The sequence below is a fragment of the Pelobates fuscus genome, chromosome 9, assembly GCF_036172605.1.
Source record: "Pelobates fuscus isolate aPelFus1 chromosome 9, aPelFus1.pri, whole genome shotgun sequence".
NCBI classification, from domain to species: Eukaryota; Metazoa; Chordata; class Amphibia; order Anura; family Pelobatidae; genus Pelobates; species Pelobates fuscus.
Genome location: NC_086325.1, coordinates 49,234,339 through 49,256,962, shown reverse-complemented (window position 1 = coordinate 49,256,962; position 22,624 = coordinate 49,234,339). Strand labels below are relative to the sequence as shown.

The 22,624-nt window shown below is 35.9% G+C and overlaps 1 protein-coding gene across 1 annotated transcript in view; it reads left to right on the top strand.

Moving 5' to 3' along the window:
- The window catches only part of TRPC5 (transient receptor potential cation channel subfamily C member 5), a 284,905-nt gene that overhangs the window by 118,829 nt on the left and 143,452 nt on the right, over positions 1-22,624 (top strand). The window contains exon 3 of the mRNA XM_063431927.1: positions 12,750-13,271. Coding sequence (XP_063287997.1) covers positions 12,750-13,271 — 522 coding nt within the window. The remainder of the gene's footprint in view (positions 1-12,749; positions 13,272-22,624) is intronic.

Here is a 22,624-nt window from a genome sequence, read left to right as displayed (position 1 = left end):
TCTCCCAGGTAGTGAAACGGTTACATAATTACATCATCACGAGCCGTAGGATTGAATTGCAATAAAAACATTCCTTTGTGAAAATTCCCAACTGCGTTTCTAAATTACATTTGAACATCTAGCAGAAAAAAAATTATGAATCAGTCATCACCATATAATAGAATACACACATCACTCATTCTGAAAAATAAACTCTTGTGTACTCAAGGGGCTCTATTTATTTGGGATTATTTGAATTCTCGGTACATAGCAGCTCTCTGAGTCTCTGTAATTACATAAATGATTACCAGTGGAGCTATGTACGTAAAAGATGATGTACTGCTTTGTTGCAAGTAAATCGTGACACTTTTTATTCACTAAGAAGAGCTTTGTATTAAATTTACAAATTAATAATAAAATATAGATCAAAATCAAAGTTCGTCTTTTTTCCCCACTTTGTCTATGGTCAAGTATATTTTTTATACAGTTTTCAAATAACCAGTGCACTGTTTAGTAAACAAACCCCAAGTGGTAAATTAACTTTTTGGGGGATATGTTACCTTCCTTTGCAGATATTACCAATTCTAAATGATAAATATTCTTAATAGAATGGTATATAGGCTTTAAACAATAGACATTTTTGTTTACAGTGAAGGGTGACTTCAAACCCAATAACCACTCTAGGTAATTGTTGTGGCTATGGTTTAAGGATTCTATGGATGCAATCCCTCAGTTTTTTTTTGTCAAATCACTTTCAAAGGTCAAAATAGCCCAATTGTAGAAATTGCTCTGTTTTAGGGCTAATTTAATACGTACTTTAAATTCAATATGGATTTTACACTTTAAATATATAACCTTGTATTTTATTTTTCTATAGAGACACGTTAAATGCATTGAATATGTTAAATATTAGCCTAAGGCTTTGAAACTATTGCTGTCTGGTTTAGTAAACTTCATGGGATAATGGCCGCTGCAAATTTCTACATCAATGCTTTTTAGGTAGATTGCTCATGACTTTGTTGTTTTATTAAAAACGGATTTTAGAAATATGTGTATTAAGGCTGTCATCAAAATACAAGCAGTTTTCATCGGTCTTTATATTGCACTATGCAATGGGCAATAATCACTTAATACTATCCTATAATTTTCAGATTTACACAAGCCGTAAAGTCAAATGGTGCATTCTAAACAACAAATGTTACTTTTACCACAAAGTGTCATGCTAGTGTGACACCAAAAAGACAGCAGAATGTGGTTGAAACTCTGTCAGATACAGACTGTCCATGAGAGGCAACTCTGGTTCATCTCTGAGGCAGTACACAGACATTCAATATACAAAGAAAAGGCAAGCTCTCATCTTAAATGAAGGATTATCATCATGAGAAGATGGCGGATAGACATGCTACAAGGGACACCTAATGGCCTCTGCTGCTGGAGTAGCCACATGAAATAACGTTTCTACTCTGGAATTTAAGTGACAGAAATCGCCCCGGCTTTCTTTCTTGATCTCCAGAGGCATTTTTTTTGTTACTCTGAAAGATTTTTAATTTAGTGTGTGTGTGTGTGTGATAATTTCGTGATCCTGGGGGCTTGCAATCATGTGTGATATAAAGTTCTCTTGTTTGTGATGGACCCTATCTTTCATTCTAAGGTATGTTTTTTTTTTTTTATAATGGGCTGTTTTCTGAAGTCAGAAAAATTGTTAAGTGCTAAACTCAACAGCTTTTGTGAAATAAAAATACATGCAATATAACATAGTATAAAATGTAATTATAGCACTTAACATAAGGATTTCTCTTTTATTTATTTCACATAAATACTGTTATGCAAGTTAAGATGAATTATTTTAAATACTAGAAATGCAAATGGGCATTTTTCTGCTAAATCTTTACGGAAGTTGTCAAATGTTCTGAACCCAAAAAATACTTTGAATTTGAGCTATAGGTTTATTCCACTGTTTCTCTTCAAGTGCCCCCATATATTATATATTGTTTTTAAGGGACATAAAGGGCTTTCATTTGACATCCTATATGTATACCTATCACAACATTATGTGTGAATAAAATATTAAAAATGGGAAAATTTGGGGATTTTTTTTTTCCACATTATTGCTTATAGTAAGTTTTACACATTCATTGAACTTAAATAAAAATAAGGAAAAATAACTCAAAATAGATTAGTATATCGGTACTGATTTTAACTGCCTAATATGTATAGGATTTCATTCATTTTTGGTAGGTACAACTAACCTTATACCAACCCCTAAAATAATGCTATCTCAACCATACCCCTTACCCAATGTTTACACTAACAGTATGCCTGAATTAATCTTACCACTGACTTTAATGCTACACTATCCCTCACCCTAAACCATCATTAACCCAAACCCTAACACTTACTCAAACCCTGCCTTACTCTGACCCCTAAATCTAACCTTACCCTAACCCTGACATTACTCCCAATCCTAACCCTAACCCTAAGAAAATCCTCTACTAATGTCTAATCTGATATTAGAAAATTAGATCCCTATTTAACATTGTGTCTGTGACACTACTGGCTGTTTTAATAATTACATTAAATGTAATTATGAATGGAGTCTGCTTCCCAGCTAATTACATTGTGATCTGAGCAGGACAGCTGGCAAAGCCTAGCAATAGTCACAATCGGCTGGGGACAGGCTGGTAGACCCTGCCAGGATCTTTTCATTCCATGGGCGGGGGGGTCTCATTTAAGCAGCTTGCAGCCCAGAAAAAACATGTCTGAGAACGATCACTCAGTTGCAGTTTTATAAATGAATTTAAAGGGCTCCAAGCAGACTTCCAGCACTGCTTAAAGCTCATCAGTCAGTCTGGGGCCACTGAAAATTGGTGAGGTTACTGGTAGAAGCAAGGATTCAACCGTGTTCACACCAAATCTGTAGGGCGTTCCATGCCACTCTACATTCATTTTAGCCTACTCTGTGTAGGATGGCATGGAACTTCCTAACATTGGGAAAGAGTTAAAGATTGCTCGGCCAAGATTTAATTAGTGATACTGAATGGGTTAAAAGAAGTACCGGGTAAGAGCCTATCTATTCAGACATGAGAGTCATATTCACAAAATAAATTTAATAAAATAAATGTCTTACCTTACATATTAATTTCTGTCCCGAGAGCAAGAGTCATGATATTTGGGATTAAAGGGACACTGTAGACACTGTATCTGCTTCATCTCATTGAACCTGTTCTAGTGTGTGTAGTCCCTGGGTACCAAAAATTCATTCAGCGTTAAATAGTTTTTAATGATTTTGTTTTAATGATAAATGATAGTCCCTTCTCTGTGCTGCCTCAGTCCCCGAACGAAGGGAGCCAAATTCCCAAAGAGAACTCACAATGAATGTAGTTACAACAGTACACCATGCACACAATGTAGAATCGTTATTACCCTGAGTGACAATAGGGGCAATTTGAGTGGAGTCATACAGCTTAATATGGTACTCTACACGTATAGATTCCTTCCTGCCTTCCGTTAGTGACACAAGTGAACCCAGGTCAACACCCATCCGAATAGAGGCTGTTGAACAGGTAGGAATCAGGAGATACTTCTTCTCAACTGACTGGCTGTAAAACCTAGGAGTAGGAATATGGCAAATAGAGGGCAGCAGTAGTTGAATTGACTCTTACAAACTTTACCACCTCAGGCAGCTGTAAAATGACTGCCCACGTTCATGGGAGTTTGTCTTACATTTGTTTTGTTTTTGTTTGTTTACAACCTTTTTTTTTGTTTGCCCTGGTGTTTTTTTCTTTTTAAATACTAGGAAAACACCTAAAATAATGCTGCTTCAATAACATATTGGGAAAAGTGAATGAGTACTAATTATAGCCTCCAGTGTCAGTCCTCCACACCGTAGGATGATATAGGTAGGACAAAGTGCCCAGGGTGGCTCAAAGACACAGAACAAGGCATTTACCTGAGGTACCTACAGGTTCCTTCAATAGAGAAGATACCAGGTCTGAAGGCGGAGGCAGAAACAGAACTGATGATTCTAGGGGAAGGACTAGAGAGGGAGAAGCATTCTGAAGCATTGCATTGTGGGTGATTCTAGAAAAAATTAGAGAGGAGCTGAACAGACATGTAAGACAGAATAGTGGTAAATACTGTACTTTTTCAGTCAATCAAGATGAGCAGTGTGTTGTAAAATGTTGACATCACACTACACCACCAACTATTGTTGGGCCATAACTCCCATAAACTTAAAACATAGGCTGAAAATAACTATAGAACTTACTTTAAAAATGCAGATTGCTGGGATATTTATGAATATGAAGTTGATAGAAAAACTTGCATTTAAACTTTATCCAAAATTAGATGCCCTGTACAGAAACAAATCCTGTCTAAGCCTTGCAGTAAAGGAAAAGATTATACAGCAAATGCTGATGCCAATCATTGATTATGGGGATGTAGTATATGCACCTGCACCGTAAACCCACCTTAATAAACGTAACACATTGTATAACTCATTCTGCCGTTTTGTGCTACAATGTAATTACATTACCCACCATTGTGACATGCTAAAAGAACTAAACTGGCTGTCGCTGGAATCCAGACGCACCCTTCATCTTTCCAGCCTTGTGTTTAAGAGCTTTTCTGGAAAGCTCCCACCCTACCTGAACACAATGCTTTCCCCGGCTGTTCCCACCTCCTATAACCTCCGATCCAGTACCAGCACTTTATTTAGTCTACTTCAATACAAAAAGAAAGCGTCTCAATCCTCCTTTTCCTACAAAGCACCACAATTATGGAACGACCTCCCGCACACTTTCTTCCCCAGGCCTAAAATCCTTTAAGAGATCCCTCTCTACATACCTCAAAACAGAATGCAGGTGTCATATTAAATTTTGTATATATTGTGTATTAATATTGTTTTTGTATTTTATTGTACCCTATTGTATCAATGCAATGTTTTGTGGACTCAGGACATATTTGAAAACGAGATAAATCTCAATGTATTCTTCCTGGTAAAATATTTGATAAACTATATTCATACATGTTTGAGGAAATTGTGCAATTTACGTAAGTATAGAAGATAGAGTTTGATTTTCCATTGCGTATACAATATATTGATTAGTTACTGATGTAACATGATGCAATGGTGTATTGGCTGAAGTATCTAGGAGAACTATTTCTGAACTATCAAATGGATGGTGAGATTAATTACCTTGCTTGTCGAATTGTGCATGGCAAAAAAATTGGTTTGTCCACTTAAAATACATTTTTCATGTGAATCAGGTTTCGTCCATGTGACATTTTAGTTCATACCAATTTTGTCTATGTGATCATTTCAGGAAAAATGATTCAGAGGAACCAAAATGACATGGCTATTAGTATATGCACCGATAAGTGCATTTATGCACCATTTGATCAAGTGAGGTTACCAATAGAGGTAAAAAACAAGAGGAACACTAAAAATCTATATATTTGTATTGTTACTACTTTTTTCTCTCTGTTGGCCACTTCTCTCTTGAGCTGTGAATAAAATAAACATTCAGTTGCTGTCCCCTAACCATTAATCTTTTTTTTTTTTTTTTTTTTGACATGAACAGACCTCCAAATCACGAAACAAACAAAAAGGCTTGTTTCTTCCTAGTTTAGTTTGTTTTGTGATTCTGCCAAATTCAGATAACTCTCAAGTCGCCCATAATTCAGACAAATTGGTATTCGATTGTAATTGAATGCACAAGTCTACTTGCTTGGGGGACCCTGATCCTAAAGGTGTATACATTTTCAGAAGTGTTTTAGGTATAAGTCTCTGTTCAGATGCCGGGTTAGTATGTGTCATAAGTAGCTCATGTATAAATTGTACATTTGATATATTATTCCCCATCTCAGGACGCCAAGTTCCTGTAAATGTGTAGACGTTCAGTTTAAGTCATAATACCACTGTTTACATATACACACATTCAATCACTTCTACATGTTCAATTAAACAGAGCACACAAACATTCTTTAAATTCCATAGATCCTTGTTAAGACGTCATCTTGAATGCTTAGTATATCTTTCTACACCAGTTCCCAATAAACATGTTATGAAACTAAGAAGAGTGCAGCAAACAGACAGAAGAGACAGAAAACAAAATTGATTACAACAACGGAAGACTACAGTCATCAGAAGAAGGCTTATAAACATGGATTCTTTACTTTGAGCCAATTGAAAGGAATTAACCTTTAAAATTGAAGTTAATTTATTTAGTGTTGATACAAAGGTTTCTTGGAATTTTTAAATATAGAATATGACATTTTACAGGATTGAATATGGTCAATTGTGGTAAGCCTTGGCAAATTGAATCTTGGTGCCAGGAAAAACATTAACCATCCAGACACACTGTTTGAGCATCAATCATTCGATTACATGTACATTACCCATCTGTCATCTAAATCGTACCTACTTCAAGTAGTGGACCATCTGACCATACTGACCAGACTTAGTCACAACATATGAAAATAAACCAACCATCATTGACCATGTATCCCCACATCACACCTGGATTACACTTGTGGCAACCTCATCCCATCACCCGTCACATTACGGTACCTAACTCATCAAATAAAACACCCGTCACCTACACCCACATCACACAAAACATCTTTCATTCTCGAAAGCACAAATATGTTGACATTTTATTTAGAACAATTTTAAATCTTATTGATTTGTTTCTTTTTTTCTGCATCTATGTACCCAGTATCTTAATCTCCCTATTTCCACTTACCTGTTTAACAATGCTCTTGGCATATGCACTTATTACAATGTTTCACAAATAGTAATTTATCAGTTTAATGCCTTCACGTCCAAAGAATCACTTAGTAAATGCTGACATTCTGAGTGTAGAACTAGGCTGTCTTTAATTTTGGAAAAGGTGGATCCTTGTGAAGCTTGAATAGAAACGCCAAAAGCAAGCTTCTGAGTACTTTGCCCTTGGTTCAGATTTACAGTGGAGTAGGCACTGGGTGAGCATAATAATTTAATAGCACCCCCAGAGATAGAGGAGATTACAGGCCTGCAGGAAGGGTATATCAAACTCGCTCCCATGAAACTTGAGTTTTAACAATGACTGACTCTCTTCTCTGCTCTGCATTTGAACAGTTTTGGTCATTATCTTCTTATTTTTGTCACTATTTATCTAGAATATCATGTGCTAATTTTACAGGCAGGGCTGCCTGTACACTGTACACTGTAGGCTGGCAACATTGCTCCTGTGGAGAGGAGACATAAATGCTAAAAATATACAATGTTAGTCCATTTGGCACATGAACTTCAACAATTCATTCTGACTAATCTTTTCCAGAACTGATGTAGTTGACATTAATATTGGCTGGTTAAAATGATTATATATAACATAAACGTGATCAAAGATAGGTAGAAATCTGGACAAATGATATTCTAGAATCTAGATGCTTTGTCTAGGGACACATGGACCTCGAGATTTTTTAGACTAGAATAGATTTGGTAAAATTCTCTTGCTGTTCACCCTTACGTTAATAAGAAACCTATGTGTAAATGATTTAGAACTGCGTGGTCTGCTTGTATTCAGCTTGCTGTGGCTGCTACTGAATCGCACATTTTAGTAGGTTAATCCTATTGTCATTTAGTCCCCGAGATAAAGGATAAACATTGGTGGAAATGCTACCATAATACTGTGTCTACATTAACGTTTCCCTCTTCCATTTTTAGTAATCATCAGATTAAATGAGGACCTTTAAAATGGGGAACAAAATGAAAGCAGACTTTTTGTTTAATCTTCACATTCTAGTTCCAGGGGTTTATGACAAATCGTGTCTTCAACATAAAGCTATTGATAATCTGTGCAGTGACTCTCAATTTCAATGTCATCCGATAAAAAAAAAGCAAAAGAAGCTGGAGAATAACATTAAATGAGGTACCCCATCGTTGATCAGCAGGTAATCAGCCAACAGCAGCCAAACTGCTGCATTAGGTTAGACTTTTCCTGATTATTACTGAGATGATGGAGGTAAAAAGCTTCACGTTAACATCTTAAAAACCCATGCAATGCGGAATTTCCTGGCAACAAAAGGGATTAATTTAGAGGCCATTGGCTGTTTTCAGTAATCAGTAACAGTGCCTTATTTATTCATAGTGAATTTTTATCACATTACTGCGAAATAATTTCACAGTATTTGTTTTTTCATTTATACATGATCGTCATCAGTAATTTTACATTTTAGTCCAAACCAAACAACCAGAGAACCCTTTTGTGGCCTGGCCCTCAAATTTACACACATTTTTAGATGTGTTTCCTCCTATTTTCATCTATAGGCCCAGTTATACTTGTATGTGTTATCTATCTATCTGTCTGTCTGTCTGCCTGTCTGTCTGCTGTCTGTCTATCTATTCTGTCTGTGCGTCAATCCATCCATCATATATCCATCCAGCTCTTGTCTTGCAATTCTGCCTCCATTCGAGTGTTTGTGTTCCCCCCTTGCCTCCTTTTGTGCTTTCGAGTCTCTACATTGTCGTGCTTTCTGCTTTTTTGCGTCTAATATTATCTATTATTATTAATATTAGTATTTATATAAGGTCAACATATTCCACAGCACTTTACAATTATAGAAAGGGTCCTGCTGAGACGAGCTTACAATCTCTGAGAATATGAGGTAGGACGATATCCATCGTTAGGTGTCTTGCCCAAGGTGGTCTGACTAGGATTCAAACCTGTGTATCGTGGTTCTAAATAACCAGCCGATATACCTATATTTGTTTCAACTTATCCTCCCTGAAATGCTTTCATTTTTCACCTCCACTCCCAACGACCACTACCAATTACCTAGGGATATTTTGTATCTTTTATTGTCCCTTTTTCTATTCCCCATTTCCCTGTTCTACTCCTCAAGTAGTGCCTCAAAATGGATTTCAGTTCCAATAGCTGTGGGTTGTGAAGCTCAGCCAGTGAGATCCTATTAAAATATAGGTATTAAGAGATATTTTACATTGACTAAAGTGAATAAGGTTGTTAATGGTTTTCATTAACCTCAACCAGTTAAGTCTGTCATTACTTTTCATTCATGAGAAAGTTTACTCCACAGAAACTGTAGTGGTGATGGTGCTTGCCTATCTCAGACCCTAAATCTTCAAAGCAACTCTCGAGAAGTTTATATAATAACAAGCATTGGCCATTGTTACATTTTATCTAGAAATATCACACAGAATAGAACATGAACTACACAAAAACAATCTAATTGCTCATTTCAAAGTCAGCCATGTTATTGTAATGATTCAGGCTGGTCTATTTTCTGACACTTCTTTATTATCTTTCGTGTTTTTGTAAAAGACAATGTGCATTATGCTTCAAGGCATGCTAAAGCAAGCCATCATAGTTGAAATTGACACTAATAGCTTCTTTTAATACACGTAAGGTACACTGCTTGTGCTTTGATGTACAGATGAAAATGAAAAAAATGTTTGCTAAGATAGGTGATTTTAAGTAGCTTTGTAAAATTTAAAATTCCATTTTTTTCTTTTTGTGTGTGTTGTTCTTTTAACTCTATTGTGTACAGATAAACATGAAATAGAGTACTGGATTTGTATCAGATTTTGACAGGTCCAGAATTTCCATTAAACATTTTTTTTTGTGTAACTACCAAGGCAGTACTTACCCTCAGGTCATAAAGCAGAGGGGAAATAAGGGGGTGTGCACTCTGGATGGCAGTGGGGAGCAACCCCTTATGACAGAGCAGGCACCTACTTATTGGCATGTTTCTTGAACGGGTGCCATGTGTCAGGTGCCCGCTCTGTAACTGTGGCTGCAGACCAGGTGCCGAGGGGGCTGCTTGGATCAGCCCCTGTACTGATTAGCCAGTTCCCTTGTCCACCCTGTACTGATGTTGGAGCGGGATATGACACCATCCCACCCCCGACATTAGTATATTTATAGCTGCAGGGAGCTGGGCAATCACTGACTAGTCCAAACAGGCCCCCAATGGACACCAGGGATCAGGTTCAACTCCAGGTCTCCCTTCAAAGGTAAGTAAAGGGAGGCTGGGTGGACCTTACTGTTAAAAAAAAAAAAAAGAATAAAAATTAAGGTAGTGTGTGTATGAGTGTATGAGTCAGTGTGTGTATATGAATGTGTGCATTTATGAGTCTGTGTGCGTGTGTATGAGTATATAGCTCTATGTGTGTTTCTGTCTGTGTGTGTTTGTGCATGAGTCTGTGTATGAATATTAGTGTCTGTGTATATGTGTGTGTGTATATATATATAAAAGTATGTGTGTGCATTAAGTGTAAGCGCATGTTAATATGAATGTGTAGGTATATGAATATCTATATGAACATCAGTATGCCCATGTAATTTCCCTAAGTTGGGAGTAATGAGGAGGAAAAAAAATTTGTTTTACAGTTTGTGTCATGTAACCTAGGTACGCCTCTGGTCAGAAGTGAACTATGGATACACATGTGTCGCTCTGTGTTCTGCAATCTTGAGGTTCTGCAATCCAAGTATATTGTATTGCATAATGCCAATTATAATAATCTCCTCAAGACAGACAGACAGTCCAGGTTTTGTGAGTATTCTCATAGAAAAATTTAAAAAAATTAAAGTGTCCCTCTTTGTCTACTCAAAATATAACAAAGTATACGGCATGTAAACTGTTATACAAACGAAAAAACAGAATTTAGCCCCCAAAATGTCTGTTTATAAAAACTATAATTCAGAGTTGTCTACGGTCAGTAATAGAGATGAGTTCACCTGCAGTGCTGGAGTGAAATCATGCTCATAGTGGTGTTGGGGGATTTGACAAAAACTGACATAATTTTTCCCACCTAAACTAATCTTCGAATTCTATTAATGGGGAAAAACAGGCATCGAGAATCTTTAAAGTAATCAATGTAATTTGAATCCATAATGCTAACATATGCATTTGTTTAGGTGATTGGTCTAATTTAAGGATTAATTTAATTGTCCTAATGATCAATATAAAAGTTTTCCATTATATTAAAAATTAATTTTCAAATTAATTTCCATGCTATCTATGTTGTAAATTGATGACAGGGGCTGGGGAGAAAGCAGGCAAATTCTAATCTCTTCAAGAAGGTAATGTATCTGGATTTTACTTTTTTTTTTAGCAAGATGCCAAGGGCTTAACTGTTGATCCACAGCATCCCAAAAAGTAATGACACTATTTCATCAAGAGTATATCATAAAAGGGAGTTGTCAAGTCTGCTTGCACCTTTAATTAGTTTTTCTGTTATTTTACTTTAAGGAGAAAAGCAGAACAAGATGTTGACTTGTTTGTGCTGGGATATTAGGTTAATAGAAAACAGATCAATTTTTTATACTCGCTAATTTGCTCTCTACAGTTAGGTTATCTGTGGTGGAAAAGAAAATTGGAATCTCTTTCATTCAAATATGCTTTTGAACAGAACTACCAAAAGCTTTAATAGATCTTCGAAGCCCGTCTTTAGTCTATGATCTCCAAAGTGAGAAACTAGTACTTAGGGAACATTCCAACCAGATACAAAGCTCAATTCTCTCAAACCTCCAGGTGGTCTTATATAATAACTGGCAGCTCTTTCCCTTAAAATAGTCACGTTACACTATTCTGTGAAGCCAATTATGGTCTCCATTGCCTCTCAAACTCAACATCATCATTGTCTAATCATTATACATAGCTTCCACACTAATTCAAACTGTGGGGGGGGGGAAATGCCAACTTAAATTCAGAGAAATATAATTCTCAACATAAGCTATTACAACAACAAACGATGTGCTTGTCAACTTTATTGGCAACCGATTGGGACACCCTGACACTATCACAACCTTAATTTATGTTTATTCTGCCCTGCTGTGACAGCGAGTCACCTTTTCCCAGTTTTCGTATATTTCACTACACAACTGTGATAATTTACCCTAACTCATTGTTTTTTATATATGAGATGTTTGGTGATTATATTTTTTGAACAGAGACTTAGGATGAATAAATTAATTATTAGACTTCCTGAAATAAAATGAATTAATCACTTATAGTCTTAGACAGCTAAAGTAATCAATTTGGCACTCTATCTCAACATCTTTGGGTTAATGAAACCAATGGAAATTGCATGTAGTGATCCTGTGTGAAGTTTACATATAACTAGCAAATTCCCAATGCACAATGTAAAAATTAAACATCTAGATATTCCGGTGAACACTTGGTGAGGCTGAAAGTATATAAATTCCAAGAAATGTGTGTAATGTTGAGTATAATATTTCGGAAGATGTGCAAAGGGTTACGTTGAAATGGTGTCAAATATTTTCTACAACATTTCGACCTTGAATCTTCAACTAAAACTACTTCTCACATTCTCCATGCAGCAAAGACAGAAACCTGAAAATAATTAATGTGAACATTGCAGTATATTTTTCATACTGAAAAATAAAAATCTGTAGCACACATTTAGTAGTTTTTTTTTTATTTATTTTTTTATAACCCTTACTGTCAATTTATAGCTGATTATTAAATATTGAATTCATTGTATATTAGACTTGGACAACAAAAACTCTGGACTTACTAAATAAAAAGAGTTAGAATTGATGTATTAGGAAATTATAGAACGTTCAGCATGTATATTAAACTGTTCTCTGAGTACTTGACACTACAGAAGCCAATCCTGACATATCATACATTATGCTGGTAGTGAAAAACCTGTCTACAGTGCAGATAAACAGGAGTATAGAGAATAATCTGTGTTTCAGGAGCTTCTCAATGTTTCTCATTACTGTTTTCCATTTTTCCCCCAGGTGCCAACATTAATGATGGACACACAGTTTTCTGAGTTCACTCCAGACATTACACCTATCATGTTGGCAGCTCACACAAATAACTATGAAATTATAAAACTCCTAGTCCAAAGAAGGGTGACCATCCCTCGCCCTCACCAGATACGTTGCAACTGTGTAGAATGTGTCTCCAGCTCAGAAGTTGATAGTCTCAGACATTCACGGTCGAGGCTCAACATCTACAAGGCTCTGGCCAGCCCTTCTCTGATTGCCTTATCAAGCGAGGATCCCATCCTCACAGCATTCCGGCTTGGGTGGGAGCTAAAAGAACTAAGCAAAGTAGAAAATGAGTTTAAGGCAGAGTATGAAGAACTGTCACAACAATGCAAAAGGTTTGCCAAGGACCTATTAGATCAAGCAAGGAGCTCTAGAGAACTGGAGATTATCCTCAACCACCGGGATGACCAGAGTGAGGAGTTAGATCCGCAAAAGTGTCATGATCTCGCAAAACTGAAGGTAGCAATAAAGTATCATCAGAAAGAGGTAAGAATTTTTGGAATTACCTGTTTAGTATAATAATGTGAGATTAAACACAAGAACTATAGCTCGCATGGAAAAAAAAGGTGAAAGGTCAAATCATCTTGGCAGGTTTGAATTGAAAGGTTTTGTTCAATTACCTAAAAAAAAAAGAGTTATCTAGAGTACAGAACACTCTTTAGGATACATCTTTAGGATACATCATCACAATCTTGTAGTATGATGTATCTGTGCTATCTGTGCATTTATTTTTGGTGATTGCTAGTATGTATTGGAAAGAATTGTCCACCACGCAGTGATTTTGCTGGGAAGTCTTGAGTAAAATACATTATTGGTCAAACTACACCAACAAATACTGGACTGTTTGATTTAGCTAACCCGTAACTCTTGTCCATGGTAAATACTCCATTAAATGAGAACTGCCAGTTCCAGCGATTTTTAATACTACGTTTTGCTTTTTCCTTTATTTAACATATGTATTTGTGATTTGTTCAAAATAAAATAAAATTTTGCCCACATTTTAGATACCTGTCAGTCACTTTTATAAATTTTAGGAAAAAAGGGGAATTGAGGGAATACATGGAATATGCATTTCTCAGCAACGGTGCTGCCGCAGAGATTAAAAATGTATACTAAATATTGCCATATAATGGAACTGAATTCCCATATTCGTTTGCTGAGATAGGTGATTTTAGGTAGCCTTATAAAATGTAAAACTGTTTTTTTATATATGCTTTGTTTCTTAATCTGTATTTTGTGTAAACTGTTGTAAGTGCTGTCCTTTTGCTCTTGGCAGTCAGCATAGAGAGAGCATACAGAAAATAGGAAAAATGAAACAATGTTTATATTTCTTCTAATTTATTTGCAATGTTTGCCCTGACTTTGCCTTGTCCGAACTGGATTATGATGTAATTTGTTAAATCTTTAATATTAATGTAAAACAAATTGGAACATCTCAAGAAAAACAAAATCAAAGATTAACAGAAGTTATAGCTGATTTTCTTTTAGATTTCATTTAAGTTTTTTTTTTGCATAATAAATGAATGCTGTGAACAAAAAACTTAAATGAAATCTAAAAGAAAATCAGAAAGTAACAAAAAATAAAGGAAAACAATAATAAAGCTAAGAGGTATTTCGTGTTTTGTCCAATTACATTTCAAATACAATACACTTAGTTTGTTAATTTTATAAGAAAAAGAAAAAAGACCCACACGACATAGATATGTCTAAAAACAACTCGCATTCACAGGTTGGCAGGTGATTAAAAAAAAAAATTTTTCAGTCAGACCATTCTTTTTTTTAAATTTAGAAATTGAGGTGTAAATTGTCATGTAGCCAATTCATAACTTTAATTTTCAAATATTAGGGTGATAACTTCCTCAACTGATGAAATGGTTGGAGATTTCCAGAAACGAGGACATAATAAATGTTGCATCTATAAGAATATGTTTTATTAGAATTTTCTCTATTTTACTGACAGTATTAGGTCATAGCTTACATAACTCTATTTTAGAGGAGAGTGAAGTAATTGCTGGATCTATTGGTTCGCTCAAGGTGTGAAGTGATCTCCAAAATGTTGTTACTTTGTTGAATTTGTTGCCCACCAAAATGTGGACCATGGAGGCTAACTCTCCATAATTTCTGCAGGACCTGTCTGATGAATTTGGAAATATTCGTACTAATTTAGATTGGACCATATACCATCTGTAAATAACCCTTTACCCGATCACCGTCCCTGTGGTCCATACAAACAAGGGTGGGGAGCAGCCAGTTGTCAAATAACTGATTTTTAATGTTTCAATGGTGTAAGTTCCAGAGAAGTAAGAGTTCCTTTTTAATGAAGTTCTAAGCTTTTGCACGTTTGTTGGTTAAAGTCAAAATATGGGTATTATGTATGAACATTGTATATTAAAGTAGGATCTTTTATTTATTAAGTAAAGTTCCATAAACCTATGAAGCTCTAACATTGAAAATAAGTGTCGATTCCCCTTAGATACCAACCATTTCATGCAGTAAACATATTCAATTGAATTACCTAGTTACATACCAAGGCTGAAAAGAGACAAGTGTCCATCAAGTTCAGGGTTTCTCACACCTGCTTTTACTGTTGGTCCACAAAAAAGCAACAAACCAAGTTTGAATTGCTTTCCAATTTTGCAACAAACTAGGAAAAAAAATCCTTTTTGACCCCAGAATAGCATTTAAATATTGGATCAAGAAGCTATTACCCCACTAATTAAAAATGATATCCCTAAATATTGTGTTTTATGCAAGCATTGATTCAGTTGCTGTTTAAACATCTGTACAAACTTATTGTTCTGTAAAAAAAAAAAACTTTCCTTTACCACAGACTTAATCTCCATTTTTTGAGTCTATATGCATGACCTTATGTCCTAGACTCCTAGTATAATCCTGTTTATGAATAGATTTCCAGACAATGGCTTGTTTTGACCCTGAATATATCAATGCTATTATATGCCCTCTGAGGCACTTTTTTTTCTTATCTAAACATATTTACATTTGATAACCTTTCTTCATAACTAAATTGTTCCATTCTTTTTATTAAATTTTGCAGCCCACCTCTGCACTTTTTCTAGTGCCATAATTGCACATCATGCCCACAATTGCAGATGCCCACAATTGCACATCATATTCAAGGTGTGGTCTTACCATTGATTTAAACAGAGCCAAAATTATATTTTCATCCCTATAATTAATGCCCTTTTTTATACATGATAATACCTTACTAGCCTTGACATTGCACATTGTTGTCTAGTTTGTTGTCTATAACAATTCCCAAATCCTTCATGTGTGTTGCTATCCCTATTTTACTACCGTTTAGGATTTAAGTTGCTTCTGCATTCTTTACCCTGAAGTGCATAACTATGCATTTATCTACGTTAAATCTCATCTGTTATTTAAGTGCCCAGTCTATCTAAATCCCTCTGCAGCTGTAAGGGTACCGTGAGCAGCGGTCCGGGGCAGCTGCGTGCCACTCACAGCAGCCTACCTCCTACCTGCGCCTCGAGCGGTCAGTTCACAGGCTTGTACTCCGCTCGCGGCTTCTTTACACTCTCTACACTCTCTCTCCCCCTGGCAGCAAGTCAGACGCTGCACGCTTGCGTACAGCGTGTGTAAATAGGCGCCCGAGTCAGTCACCTGACTCGGTGAGCGCAAATGACATCACTAATCAAAGTGGGAGGTACAAGTACCTCCCACGTGTGATAATTAACTCTGATTGGAAGTTAGCAAATCAGAGTTAACCTAAGAGTATATATACTTACCTTTCCCAAATCTCCTTGCCCTGTTTTGGTCTTTTGATAGCCCAATAGCGCATATACTCTGTCCGTTTGTCTAGTTGCCTGGTTAACGAAACTTGGCTTGTCTAACCATTTATCCTGTTTTCTCTAACCTATGACTTCAGCTTGGCTTATTGATTATTCTGTCTCTCTGGTTCCCTCTGACTTTGGCTTGTATCCTGACTTCTATCTGTTGGCACAGCCTAGCCACTCTAAGGACCGGCACTGCACTTCCTGTGTCTGTCTTCTGTCAGCGTGTCTGGTTCCAGGGTTCATGACAGCAGCGAAGTAATATCCTGCTCACATTGTATTACTTTACAGAGTTGTGTGTCTAACCTCTCTAACCTATGACTTCAGCTTGGCTTATTGATTATTCTGTCTCTCTGGTTCCCTCTGACTTTGGCTTGTATCCTGACTTCTCTCTGTTGGCACAGCCTAGCCACTCTAAGTACCGGCACTGCACTTCCTGTGTCTGTCTTCTGTCAGCGTGTCTGGTTCCAGGGTTCATGACAGCAGCGAAGTAATATCCTGCTCACATTGTATTACTTTACAGAGTTTTGTGTCATCTACAAACACTGAAAAATGGCTTTCAATGCCTAATTCAAGATTTTTTATAAATATGTTAAATAAAAGTGGTCCCAGAACATAACCGTGAGGGACACCATGTAGATCACATACACTGCAACACCTTAATCTATACTTTTACTAACTTCTTCGCAGAATGCAATTAAGTTTGATATAACTTTTGTTTCATAAAACAATGCTGTTTTTTGCTAATAACAATGTCCTTCCCAATGAATTCCTGAATATTATCGATTAATAAACCCTTCAGATACTTTCCCAGGCAGAAGTTAAGCTCACATATAATTTCAAGGCAAAGCTTTTGAACCCTTTTTGAATATAGGAACCACATCTGCCTTCATCCAATCGTCCTCTGCAATTTCTGAAAGAAAATAATCATAAAATATTAAAAACAAAGGGTCACTGATTTCCATGCTTAGCTCCTTAAGTGTTCATGGGTGAATACCGTCAGGCCCTGGAGCTTTATTTATATTAACTTTTTTCAGTTGCTGCAGCATTTGTCTCTTGAGTCATCCAATCACAATTTTGCTGCAAGTTGTTTACAGCAATTATTTGCATATCTCTTGCAGTAGATTCCTTCTTAACTTATACTGAGGAAAATAGTTTAAAATAGTTTAAAATGGCTACCTTTTCCTGGTCTTCATTTACTAACACACCCATCTCTGTTCTCATTGTACCTACATTATTTTTTTGGCATTTAAATAAATGTGCGGGGTCAGTTTTGCACTTTTTGGCTATCACTTTCTCATTTTCTAGTTTAACCCATCTAATCGCCTTTTTGCATGCATTATTGGCTTCCTTGTATCTTGTATAGGATGCCTCTGATGTGACTGTCTGATTTAAATGATTTAAATGCCCTGTTCTTATTTTTAATTCATTGGTTTACCTTCCCACTAGGCCATTTTGGTTTTAATTTGTTTCTTTTATATGTATTACCCAATTGGACATACTGCGACGTGTACCTTCACAATATTTGTTTGAAGATATTCCATTTATCCTTAGTGTTTTTTTTCCACTAAAGAGTTTATGCCAGTCAATATGTTGTAAAGCTGCCCTAATCATATTGAAATTGGCCTCTTTAAAATTATGTCTTAGAATACCCCATGTGCAATTGCTTTTTTGAGTTTATTTCAAAAGACACCATATTGTGATCACTATTTCCCAAATGCTCCCCTACTTGAATGTTAGTCAAAAGATCAACATTGTTTGATATAACCAGATCCAGGCAATCACCCATTTCTAGTTGGTGCATGTACCAGTTGTCACAAAAAGGTATTCTTTAACAAAACCTCTTGCTGAACTACTGGTCCCTCTAGCCAAATTTATGTCCAGGTTATTAAAATCTCCAATAATTAACGTGTTACCCAGATGTGCAGCTTTCCCAATTTGCTCTAACAGCTGTTTTAAAAAAATAGTTACTTGTTTGAAATATAACGTTAGAAATCCTGGTCTTGAATTGTACTAGTATTTTTTTTACCTGTTGTTTCCATTAAAACAAAATAAATAAAAAAAAAAAAAAAAAAAAACAACAACAGCAAATCTCCAGTGTAAAATTGCTTTTTTTCTGGAGTCTTTGAGGAAAACCAGGAGCAGTTTATACAAAATATAATGCATGCTATGAATTTCACAACACCAACAGTGGCTAATTATTTATTTAGCAGACAGAAGGGTCATAATTGTTATACATTTATGCACGGCATGCATGAAAAGTTAATTAAGGTGATAAAACTGTCTATTTCTAGTTAAAATTAACGCTTTTATCTTTGTTTAAATATTTTTGTAAATATTTTTTCTAATAGTTCTTTAACCCCTTAAGGACCAAACTTCTGGAATAAAAGGGAATCATGACATGTCACACATGTCATGTGTCCTTAAGGGATTAAGGATATGCTTATGGTAATGATTGCTGGATTTGAAATAAACTGGAATAAGTGAACACAAATTAATTTCTAAGACTTAGGATGGTCAAATAATGTCGAACTTTAAAAGGTAATATTTATTATGTAAAAGAAGGCGAAAGCAACAAAAATAAAAATAAAATAGTGAGGTGCCAGTAACAAAGTGGTTAGAAATATTTAACAGAAAGCTATAAAATTTATACATTTTTCCAGAAGATGTAAATCTGAAGGTTGCTATTTATATAGCAAGTTACAAAATTTTGGGGAATTAATAGTAAATGGTTTACAAATACAGCTAAGGTTTAAAGGGTAATTCACTGAAGTAAAGAATTCAAAGTGAATTTCAAATTCATGGCCAAGGTAACTAAACTGGAATCATAACTGGCTCAAAGGAACACTATATTTGTTGCATGTGCGGGAAAACGCAGCGTTGACTCAATGCATCTCAATAAAGAAAGTTCAGTGTCTCCATGCAGAGCGGGGAGACCCTGAACATCAGTGCTGCACGCTGTGCAGCACTGATACAGGAAGCACCTACAGTAGCCGTCTGAATGACTACCACTGGAGCTGTCCCTAGTGAGCAAAGTAAACACTGCCTTTTTCTGAAAAGGCTATGTTCACAGCAAACTGCTTGCAGGCACTGACTATACTCACCAGAACCACTACATTAAGCTGTAGTTGTTCGGGTGACTATAGTGTCCCTTTTAATAATTTTTCCATTAAAAATTCCATTACCTTTAATTTGATATTCACTTTGAATTCTCACTTTAGTGAATAACCCTGTTAGTGTATGCTGTAGTTGTAATCTACTTTCCTTGCAAGAGTGATAGGATGATAGGAACTAGAAATATAAGCAAGAAGACATGGCCTTTTTTTTTAAATCCATTAACAAATCGATTCATCCAAATCAAAACCCTTTTAATCCTCACCAAAAGGAATTGATCAGTCTGGAAAATACATTGAAGTGTTTGTGAAAAGGCTTTTAATTTGGTTGAATTGATACGTTTATGGACCATATCATTTTAAAAAACAAACAAACATGTCTACAAGGAAGTTGCACTTTTAAGTGAAAGCCTGTCTACTGAAAATGTGGGAGTAAATGAAATAAATTCTAAAGTCAGAACTATTGGGCATAGCAGTATGAGCTGTAGGTATAACTACAGACTGATGCAACAGTCTTAGAGAAAGCCATAGTTCTTATACTACACCTAAAAGGGAACAACTGGAGTTAGCATCTGGCTGCTAGCTCATAAATGAAGACTGACTAGCTAAGCAGAACATAGGACTTGAAAAGTAGGACTTGAAAAATCCTGTAAGAAGAATTTATTAATACACAGTAAAACAAAACAAAACTAAAAGTAAATACTTAAAATGTCCTTAGTGGTATCACAATCTGCTCCAAGACACGTTTTGGAGTTATTGTTCCTCATTCCATTTCCTCTTTTAAATCCAGTTAGCTTTTCTAATTGGTTCCACCGTTCGTGCTACAGCCAATCACGGACGTGGAACGTCGGTGTCTTCCTCACTCACCGAGTCAGTGCAGAGTAGTTCCGTCCTTTCCTTTCATCAGGTGGCCATTTTCCTTAAAGGAATCATCCCATCTTACCCTTACATGCGTTAAGTTCAATTGTCACCTCCATAGGATATCTGATGTTCTTTTGCCGCCATGTTATGTGAGGGCGAAAGCTGAGATTGTGCGCTGACAAGAGGCATGCATTCTCCATGTATATATTGAAAGACACAATTAAATAAACAAAAATAAGTATTTTGAATTTTGGATTATCATAAATAGAGGAAGAGAGTAACCATCTGAGCTCTATATACAACAGAACATATATAAAATTGATAAATTACATCATCTTAAATAAGATTAAAATAATAAATTACACTATAGACCATACAGAATAAAAGGAAGACATATACTTCATTAACAAAGGAATTAAAAATATTTCTAAAATTCCTAAAAAGTGATATAGCTAAAAAATCACTATTAAGACCATAAGGTAAAAGAGAGTTTAAATTAAAAATCCACCTAATTTCAGCTTTGCCCATTGCATTAATTAGAACCTCTCCTCTCCAATTAATTTCTATTTTTTGTATACCTTGGAATGTGAGTTGACTTTGATCTTTATTATGTTTTGCTTTTAAGTGTTGTGCAAGACTATGTTTCTTGAACCCGTTTTTAATATTGCGTACATACTCTTGGATCCTTACTTGTAATGCTCTAGTTCAGGGGTCCTCAAACTTTTGTAAACAGGGGGCCAGTTCACGGTCCCTCAGACACTGTTGGGGGCCAGACAATAAACAATATGAACAAATTCCTATGCACACTGCACACACACGCATTAGGACATAAATACACACACACACACACACATACTGACATACATACATAAACATACATACACATACATACATAGATACATACACATACATATTGAAATACATACACACACACACACATATATACAGATACATACACACAGACATACATACACACATACTGACATACATACATACAAACATACATACATACATACATACTGACATACATACATACATACATACATACACACACACACACATACTGACATACATACACACACACACATACTGACATACATACATACACACATACTGACATACATACACACACACACACACATAGCTAAAGTTGCTTACCTTTTTTTTGCAGGAGGGTGGCTAGGGCTGATGGGAGTCAGCTTGGCTCCCACGGCCTGTCTCACTTCCCTCCCAGCACTACTTTGTGGTCGCAATTTTTTTAAAGGGGCCCAGTTGGCCTATTGCATGGCCGCAGCGCTGTCCGGGCCCCTGAAGATATAGGGCCCATCGGGTGGCCCTGGTTCCTTCGGTCGGGTTCAGGACCCTGGCGGGCCGGATCCGGCCCACGGGCCATAGTTTGAGGACCGCTGCTCTAGTTGTTCTGCCTATATAAATTAGATGACTCTGTACTAAATTGCTTTTTAAATTAGGAACTCCTCTATAGATGATGTTAGGTTTGTCTGGGAGTATGACATTTAAAATTTCGTCCCTCTTTAAAATGGGCCAATATATGTTAAAAATCTTCCTTATGTCATGACTTCTGCAGTTAAAATCACAAATAAAAAAAGTTAATTATCCTTTATTTTATAATTTCGTTGTTTAGGGACAAATAATTGATCTCAGTCTTTTAGAGTGGCTTCATAAAATTATTTCTGTAATAGTCCTCCTTTATAACCTTTCTCTCTAAAATCCTTTAAACAAATTTGTGACTGTTCCTGAAACAGTTTGTCCTCAGTAATTGGGATTTTTGTACATTCAATAGCCACGGGGAAAAGTGGCAACTCCCCTTTTCCACATAGCTATTAACGTGGACTGGCTTAAAACATATTTTAGTTTTTATCAATCTTTCTTCCACATAAATATTGAGGTCCAGAAAATGAATGTTGGTGTTGCTGAATTCACTAGTTAATTCACTAGTTAAAATGATTCCCCAGTCATTATTATTTTTTAAAAAAACTGAAAAATTCCACAAGGGAAGATTAATTTCCTCTCCAGATAAAAATATGGTGTCTATGCA